Genomic DNA, 10,000 nt, shown 5'->3' on the forward strand with positions numbered 1-10,000 from the left:
GGAGGGAAGGGGGCTACAAATTCGGAATTATATTAACAGTCTAGGAGGTGGTAAGAAGTTTTACATCACTCCTCTGTGTTTAAGATGGGCTTTCGTTTATTTTAGTCGTGGTCCTAGAAGTGGGTGTCTAAGCCTAATAACAAGGGATGGCTGATTTTGATTTTGTGTTTACAGTGTCTTTGTGTTAACTTGTTTCTTTCCAAATCTAAAAAATAACATTCTGCTCTTGTTTTTTTCAATATTTTTGTAATATCTAATTTTCTGTAATACACCTTGTGCCACCTGTCATGATGGGCAAGAATATGATCCTAAGCATGGAAATAGTGTCCTCCCAGGAGCTGGTGCTCTTCCAGTCAGGAATGATACATTCCACGCTCATTTACACCTGTCATAATGGGCATGAATATGATCCTGAGCACAGAAATAGTGTTCCCCATACGTTTACACCTGTCATGATGGTAAGCATCTGATCCTGAGCACAGAAATAGCCTCCTACCAGAATCTGGTGCTCTGCCTGCCATGGCTCATGGATGATGCAATCCACACTTGTTTGCTAATGGAAATTGTGCTAGATTCCCTTTCTAAATGCCCACTATGGCCCTCACCCAGATTTTTTCAAGACCTCATAGTCATGTCACCCATTTCCAAAGGATTATATGTTTCATATAACGGGCAATGATGCCATTTTCTTCCTTATGCAAAAGGGAAAAAAACTACCGATATGGCTCATACGATCAGCATTAGAAGAGGTTCCTAGGTTGTTAAGTGTTATGAAGATTTTCTTGGATGCATAAGAACATATGTATGCCAACAGTTTTAATCACTTTAGAGAAAAAAAAGACATGTTTGAATACAACCCACTAGGTATGATACACCCTCTTAAGTCATTTCAGAGGGTCTTCATGTAAAATCATCAAATTCAAGTTATATGTGATGTTCTGAATTAAAGAAATTTTAGGAGTATATAAAAATTGTCTTGTGCGGGTGGTGCAAAGCATTTTTACAAGTTCGAATAGTAATCAGAAGTGAGGGTAGGTATGATTGGGTTGTATGTGGTTTCCAGAAAATTGGGAATATGCTGAAAATATTATTTTTTAGTTATTTTTATAATAGATTTTTATACTTTTGACAATTTCTTTAAAGACATTAGTGGTATACATATTCAATTTGTATTCAACATTTCCTATGAGGGAGGTATACTATAGTATCTATATTGACTAAATACTTGAATATTTTTAAATTAATAGCTAAGCATAAAATTGGAAACTGAAACATAAAAATATTGGAATGTATTTCTAATTCCAACCTGCTAGTGGGTCACATTGCAAAATATAAAGTTGCATCATGATCTACCACCTGCCACATTGTGCAGGTGTTAAGCTGGAATACTAACATGAAGGTCTTATTCATTAATGAATACTGTCTTCTCCAATGGGATTGTAAGATCAGTGAATCCCTCTTGATTTGTTATGAAAACTGTGGGAGAAAAAGAAATTATAGATTATTGGACTGAAGAGAATGGTAAACTATAGTGAAATTGATGATTTAAGAGACTTAAAAAAATTAGATGCAATGTTGCTAAGGAAAGGTGTTGGTTATAATGGTTTCATATATCCCTACAGACATTTGACCACCATTGCCCATGGGTCAACAATTGCATTGGTCGACGGAACTACCGCTATTTCTTCATGTTCCTGTGCTCTCTCAGCATTCACATGATATCCATCTTCACCTTCAGTCTTATACACGTGCTTGACAAGAAGGATAGTTTGACTGAAACGACCACCATTGTGAGGTAAGTTTGACAAAAGTAGTAAATGTTAAGAAAAAAAATGTTACAAATATTTTAGTAGGCAGGTAGGAGAAGATTATCAGTGTGTTGATAAAGTAATGTTTATTTTTATTTATCTATTTTTTTATGGTAAGTAATGAACATTATATAGATCACTGGTTCAAAACCTTTCTACTACAGGAGATTGGAGATATAATCACATTAATACTTTAAATGTGGAAGAAAGTATTAACCCACTCATGACAGGTGCTATTTTATCACATCTTGGCTGACTGTCTCTCATGTTAGGCCGTGGCGCCGTGATGGAATCAGAGTGCAAGCTCCGATCCAATATCACATTGGCGGGACGCCCGGCAATGTTTATTTTTGTGTGTGTCTCATATGTGGGACACCCATCGTAAATGGGTTAAGTTGTTAACTTGTTTGGCCCATAGCTTTGGTCATTGAGGAGAAACAGCCCTACAAAAGTAGGCTTAAAGCCTTGTTTTAACCTTATCAAAACAATAGTTTATGCAAGATCAAAGAGAGAAAGATAGATAGATTTGTTTCTTTTTGTTAATCAGTCATGAGTAAAAGAAGATGGCCATAAGGAAATAGTTTTTCATGATGGCACATTCCTATCACCCTGGCTGTTACCAAATTTTTCCATGATTCATTTCTTGTTGTATGGCCCTCATCCTAATTTTTTTGTGATGTTATGGCCGTGTCACCTGGGTCCAATGAGTTTGTGGACATCTTGTAGAAGCAACTCTATCCTCGTACTAGAAAGTAAAATCTTTGGCAAAGACTGGGCAGGAAGGGCATGTTTTTATGCATGCTTCTCTGTCCCAAGGTAATTGTTTTTTGGCCAGTGATGAGTTTTCCCAAGATGGACATCTTGTATGATGAGGCATCACCCAGTTTGTCATGCCAATTCTTATGATGTGAAAGCATATCACATGCTACCGAGAGCAAATGGAATCATTAAACTGTTAGCCCACTGATAACAGATGGCATATATGCAGGCCAGGTGATATGAGCTAGAAGATAATGAAGATATCAATTGTAAAACCCCCCTTTTGATCATTCAGCTGTCTTCACTCCTTAACCCTTCAGTGACAGGTACGGCTGTTGCTGTCATGACATAATCATGTATTATGTGAGGGTAGGTTGGCTGTACACAGCACAAACCCTGCCAGAAAGACTAAACTTTTGTTCACTTCAGGTCATTAGACTAACCTAAACGGCCACTCTGATAGGTGTGTGACTAGTTGGCTGTGCACACATGAACACTGATGTGTGGTGACAAGACTCCATGCCTCTTCCTATGCAATGTTATCTCTTTCTCTACAAAAATTCTTTAACTTTTTTGCCATTTTCCTCACACACACTCCATATCACGTATCTATGTAGTCCATAACTTAGTGGAAAAATAACAATAATAAGTAACAATTTGTTATTAGTCTTTTTTTATTCTTCTTTTCTTTTTTTCATAATATTCAATTTGTTGTTATACGATCAGTGTTGCCAGTCATGGTGGGCAGGAATAGGATCCTATGTACGGAAATAGACTCCTCTCTGGAGCCACCGCTCTTCTAGCTATGGTTCACAGATGGTGCATTCTGGACTCATTTATAGATGGAAATAATGCCAAAGACCCTCCCTGAATGCCCACTGAGTCAAATCACCCTCTAAGAGCTTTATGCAATTGTGGCAAGTCATTCCGGTCTCCCTGGTCTTCAGTCTAAATTCTTTTAACAGCAAATTCCCATCACCCTGGCACATAACTAAAATTTACCCATGATGGCATGTTCATGCCCCCTACCCCTTAAACCAGATTTTTTCATGATGTGATGATCATGTCATCCGAATCATTGGGCTTTAAGGTTTTTATTCACTTTACATGTATATAAATTATTTTGTTGCCAAATAAAAGATGCCACAACTGTTGGAGTGAGACAAATTCTCTCCATGTCATGTTGCATTGCTATCTGTGATTTAGTCCAGTACAGTTATGGTATATAATCTCATTTATGACCAATGGATTGAAATGTAATGGGCTTGTCATGTACAGGAATTAGAAGGACGTCAACATAGAAAGAGGTGTGGCAGAAAAGCAAGAAGAATAGGAAGAACTACATTACAGTGATTTTTCAGTGATGTCAGATTTAAAGACGACAGGAATGTCGATGAAGGTCTTAAGGTGCCAGGAAATAGTCCATGTACTTCTAGCCTAGCTTATTGAAAGCTGGCCCTCTTTTCATTATTTGAATTCTAGTATATGGATGAGTAAAGTCATTGTGGCTTAGGTGCATCATATGGGATTGCAGAACTTGGTCATGATTGATTTAGATCTAGTGAATCAAGATGTGTACATTTACATTGACAGTCACCTTTTTCAGGCATAAATGAATTAATCGTAGAATTGTTGGATTTGATTAAATATTATATTTAGACTAAAGAGAAAAATAAGATATGCATGATTTTTTTTTCTTTTTCTTTTTCTTTTTGTGCATGCACACTTTACAGCATAGTGGTATCTTTTACTGTTATATACCAGTCATTCCTCCTCCTAATTTACCTACACTAGATATTTATATCATGGTCTTTCAGTTTTATTAATAAACATTGAATTGATTTCTCATAAAACTGAAGGAATTCAGAGCTTTTATTATTAGCAACTTTCATACAAAACCCCAAATTATATCAAAATCTTCTAGAATCTTAGCCTTTATAGTGACTAACTGAATTTCAAGTGATATGTTCAGTTTTCCCATCATATACCGAAGTTGTAGCTACTATAGTGTGCTGTGCTGCACTATTTTGTCATGATCATAACAGGGTCATCCATTTTCATGAGTGAGTTGCATGGAAGATCAGTTTGTTCTAGAGTGTATGCAAGCTGTCAGGTAAACAAAAATGTTGAAACCAAAAGCCAGTGAAAGGCAATATGCAAAAAACAAGTGTAGTGTTTTTTGTTATATAAACCTTGATCACAGTGAAGGGCTTGACCCAACTGCCCCAGATTTATGTGCGGTCCCCTGTAGCTTTTTGTGAATTTTGTTACATACAGAAGGCTCTAAATGTACTCTGCCACTAAGGAGTTCCTAATGATTGCACATTCCTTGAAATAGCAGGAAAATGCATTTTTTCCTTCTAATACTATTCATGATGATACTGTTATTATTTATATTGATAATATGGTTATTAAAATGTTAATAAATTAGTAATAACATTAAAGACATGATATGATATAAAAGAATAATTCCAAAAATCAAGGAAAATGGTAAACATGTGCGATAGGTAGGACTAATAACTGACTCCTTGGTGACTAAGTAATTGTAGAGTCATCTATGTGTAAAGACAATAAATAGATTTATATAACTAATATAGGTATGGCAAGTATTATTTCCAAACATGGCGATTGGGTTGATAAAGAGTTCTATATTTTTCTGAACTTGTCACAAACTGCTTCCACAGATTTACTAATCACCCTGGGGAAGCCTGGTTTGTCAGGTCAGTGTAACTTCAGAGTGTGTGTAATACCCTGGAAGATTAGCAATGTATTACCATTGACTATGTCAATAAACACTGGCTCTTTGGTACAGTATGCAAATTGCTCTATGTTATTTGCTAATTGGTGAAACAAAATCCACAGTTGGGCAGTAGATCCACTAAAGAATGTGGAATGCATGATAGAAATTAGACTCTAAACCAATTATTAGAGAAAGTATACAGATAGGCAACCTTTACAAGCACTGTAGACATTTTAGGAGGTAATGAGGTATGTACTAAGTTCACTTCTCTTAAAAAGTTCGCAGTACACCAAGCTATTCCATTCTGCAGATTTCTTTTTTTGTCCTTTATGGTTTCCAGCCTATGCTAAGTGAAGAAGGTTAGAAAGGCTATTTTTTGGCAGCTGTAAAGTAGCCTAGAGCAAAAGATATTTCTTGTATAGAGGAATGAAATTGTATTTACTAGCACATTTGTATTTGATACAAGTGTGTTGTATTATTTGACTGCTGGGTTGTGATTTTATTACTGTGCATTAAAGATTGGTTCTTCATTTGTTGATTATATATTTTGAAGGAAATCTTTTCTAAGTTCATGGATGTTTACACTGAGCTCTCTTCCTGTGTTCTTGATTAAAGTAACATTATGTAAAAAGCATTTATCTTTCACTGCTTACAGCAGAATGTCTTCTAATTTAGCATAAAGAATAGTAGTCTTCATTTCATAAAATTATTTTTCAGAGTGACATTGGTTTTCATCAGAGATGAGAATGTTTTATTTAATTAGGAATTTTTAACTATAAGGAATTCAAACTGCTTTTCCCTTTATTTGAAAATTCTGCATAACCAGATGACAACAAAAACTTTTTGTTTGGTGATCACCAATGCATGTGAAGGAAGTTATCTTGTTATGGAACCCCATAATAACACTCATTTTATTCTTACAGCATGGTGGTAATGGGAGTTATAGCAGTACTGTTCATACCCATCCTTGGCCTGACGGGCTTCCACATGGTATTGGTTAGTCGTGGCAGGACAACCAATGAGCAAGTCACGGGCAAGTTCAGAGGGGGCTACAACCCTTTTTCACGGGGGTGCTGTCGAAACTGTTGCTATATATTGTGTGGCCCCCAGTATCCAAGGTAAATTTGGAGGATTTTGTTAATTTGCTTGAAAGCAAAAATGACTGGCTTGTAGCATTGATTTTTAATCTCACCTCTTGTTTTGGTTTTTAATTTTTATCCAAGTAAAGTTTCTACAGAAATGATTATATGCAACTTTTTTATTGCAGTATCAAACGACCAGCAAAATATATAGGGAGATATAGGTTCACTCCATCTTTGAGTCCCCCAGCACCAGTGTCGACAATAACAAGTCAGAGTCAAGTACGAGTATATATGGACAATGGTGTTCAGGCACCTAATTCTACAGCCTACAGTCAAGTGAGTATTCATTTACAAGAACAGTGATACAGTGCATACAGTCACTGAGTTTAAAAAGATGTACATGTTTTATTTGTGAATTTACCAATAATCGTCTTTCTACAGAGCACAGTAGATCAGTTCTTTGTGATACATGGCAAAATGAGAACACTGTTTCATTGCACATAGTTATTTATTAGGTTTTTTAGTCACTTATTAGCTAACTTCACCAAAGAAAATTATGCAAATATCATGGAGCACTATTCATTAGTTCTTCTAGAAAGTATGATTAATTCATGGAGTCTGATTGTGCACTTGTTTTGAATAACTATTTAGAGAGAGAATGCGTGCATGTTTTTTTTTTTTTTATAGAGAGAGAGAGAAAATGATAGTGAAGTGAAAATAAGTGACCATCAGTGAGAATGAGAGTCTGTTTAAGAAAGTGATTTTGTGTGTAAGTGAGAGAGAATGAGAAAGTGAAAGCGGGAGTGAGTGAGTGTGATATGATGGATAAAGTTTCGTGTTTGACTGATTTACGATTGTGTGAAAGGAATCTAAGCATCATTGATGAAATATGTAGGTCAGTATCATAAAGCAAAGTAATTTATAATCTCTCTTGCAATTTCCTCGTCAAGAATATAGTTTAATTTTTGTCTCAGCATTGATAGTGTTAGAGTGCTTATGTTGTCTCCTCTGTACCATATGAGACAAGTGCACAAAGGCATTTGTGCCTGTATGTGTATTTCTATGCACAAAAAAATAATATGAGTACATGTGTGGATTTAGGGAGTGTAAATCAGATACTAATGTGTGTTTGCATTCATATATATGTGTATGGATGTGCCTTGTATATGTGGGATTTTTTTTCTTTCTTTCTTTCTTTTTTTTTCCCCTAGTTGTGCGTGGGAATGTGTGTGAACCTGCTAATCAGAGTTTTTAATATTTGTTTAAATAAGATGAAATTAAAAGGTGTCACATCTGGAAAGGAATACAGGACCATTCTTCATTGTACAGTGTTTCAGATTGCCTTGTAAGGTCACAAGGGAGATGTATGAACATGTCATTTATTTGAGAGAAATGCGGATTATTATGTACAAAGTCGTAATAGAATTTGGGGTTGTTTTATTTGCTGGTGGTGGAATTTTTGCGTGCCTTCAGATGATTTTAACTTTTCAAAGAATTGTAAGAATATTGTAACTTTTATAGCGGATTTGATGTTGTACTGTTTGTATAAACATTTGCTTGGCATTGGTACAATAAACAAGTGTTTTCTTTCAGGTTATGTTCTGTAAGTGTACTAAGGATCATGATTTTTTTTCAGATGTTTACTATAAAAATAAATTTATACATATATATATATATTAGAAAATGTAACATTGTGTGTTGTCAAAAATGAAATACTAAGTGACTGTTAATAAAGACACAAAATACTAAATGAAAGTATATGTTATGCAGACGTTCAGTAAAGATTAAGTTAACTGCCCATTATTAATTTGTACTTTTCTTGGGGTTGTAATGCATTGAAATAATGAAATGTTTTAATAATGGAAAATTTCAGAATGTATTTGGCTTCACTTTTCTTTAAAGATTTAGTAAAGCTTAAGAAGAGGCAAATAAAAATGATTATTGAGTGAACATAAATACATAATCTCACTGCTGCATACACAAATGCTGTGTGTATATATATACATATTTTCACTCACTCACTCACACACTCACACTCTCACACACTCACACACTCACACTCACACTCACACTCACACTCACACTCACACTCACACTCACACTCACACTCACACACACACACACACACACACACACACACACACACACACACACACACACACACACACACACACACACACACACACACACACACACACACACACACACACACACACACACACACATACACACACATACACACACATACACACACATACACACACATACACACACACACACACACACACACACACACACACACACACACACACACACACACACACACACACACACACACACACACACACACACACACACACACACACACACCACCTCTACTGTTCTTAATTGACTCACTCACACTCACATTCACTCATACGTACACATCACTATGATTTAAACGTGGTGGGACCCAAACTTTTAATGTTATGGGCTTTGATTTTGTTTAATATTCAAGTGATGTTCTCAAATATGGCATTGTTTTATGCTAATGTGTAACTAATTATATATGAGTTTCTTTGTAACAAATAACTAATACAACTTTGGAAAGGTGGGTAAGAGCATGGAGTGGGACCAGTGGTTGTCTGTTTTTCTCAGGAGGAGCAAATGTCTCTTCATATGTGTTGCAAAAGAGCTTTTCAGTTTTTGGAGCACACAATGACATCCCCAAGAGACTATCTTTTAGTTAGGGTTATCATTATATGACTCCTTAGGAGAACTGGCTGCAGAGGTTGAGGTTTAGGATCTGAACTGATCAAGAACTATGAACAGATGAATAGCTATGTCATTCTCTTTTAGGTTGGAATAGCAACTGAGTTGAAACCTTGCTTTCATGAACATTTTTGAAATCTCTCCAATGAAAGTGTTGTTTACATATCCAGTTGGAAATAAATGCTAATTCATTTGTTTTCAAAATGTTCCTTGTTGTCAAGGACTATAGGGTATGTTTTATTAAAGAATATTAAGTTTGCTGGTAATAGATCTTATAGACGTCGATAAATCACTGACATCTTTTTTGAGAACATAGTTTGTAACATTCATGGTTGAGGTAGATTATGGTCAGGCTTTGGGTAGGTTTGCATGACCATAAAACCGGTTTTTGTCCCACAGGACACGGCAGGCTTGATTGCTCAGGATAACGTAAGTACTGTGCATGATATGTCTAATGTGCATGATGGGTCGCACGGTGCGTCCACCCCCTGCATGTACAGTAAAGAAGCTGTAGTTGCTAGTAATTTGGTGCACTGCTAAATGCATGAGTAAATTGCCTTAACCCCACTGACTCTCCTTACCATCCCTCCCCTTGCCTGGATCTCTTGTCCCTATTGTTGCCACTCTATTTCTCTGGTCACACCAGCCCCATCCTAACTCCCCATGGGCCAGGCCTCATATGGTATTTCCTAGATTGGAGACTCTTATATAGAGTAAATACATTTGGAGACTGTGCAGGTTCCTGATTAGTCTAGCTTATTTCATGTGGAGGTACACTGGGGATATTGTTGGAAAGAATGTTATGTAAGGTGCCTCAGACTTTCTTGCCCTGCTAGCGATTTCAGTTTCTGGGTATGAGC

The 10,000-nt window shown here is 36.1% G+C and overlaps 1 protein-coding gene across 3 annotated transcripts in view; it reads left to right on the top strand.

Moving 5' to 3' along the window:
* Positions 1-10,000, top strand: part of LOC113822409 (zinc finger DHHC-type containing 8) — a 47,180-nt gene that overhangs the window by 15,433 nt on the left and 21,747 nt on the right. For 2 of the 3 annotated variants that reach the window (XM_070131700.1, XM_070131698.1), the window contains exons 4-7: positions 1,623-1,795; positions 6,231-6,425; positions 6,575-6,725; positions 9,540-9,569. In XM_070131700.1, the coding sequence (XP_069987801.1) occupies positions 1,623-1,795; positions 6,231-6,425; positions 6,575-6,725; positions 9,540-9,569 (549 nt within the window). The remainder of the gene's footprint in view (positions 1-1,622; positions 1,796-6,230; positions 6,426-6,574; positions 6,726-9,539; positions 9,570-10,000) is intronic. The other variant, XM_070131699.1, reaches the window with a different exon arrangement.

Source organism: Penaeus vannamei, chromosome 17 (assembly GCF_042767895.1).
Source record: "Penaeus vannamei isolate JL-2024 chromosome 17, ASM4276789v1, whole genome shotgun sequence".
In the NCBI taxonomy this organism is placed as follows: Eukaryota; Metazoa; Arthropoda; class Malacostraca; order Decapoda; family Penaeidae; genus Penaeus; species Penaeus vannamei.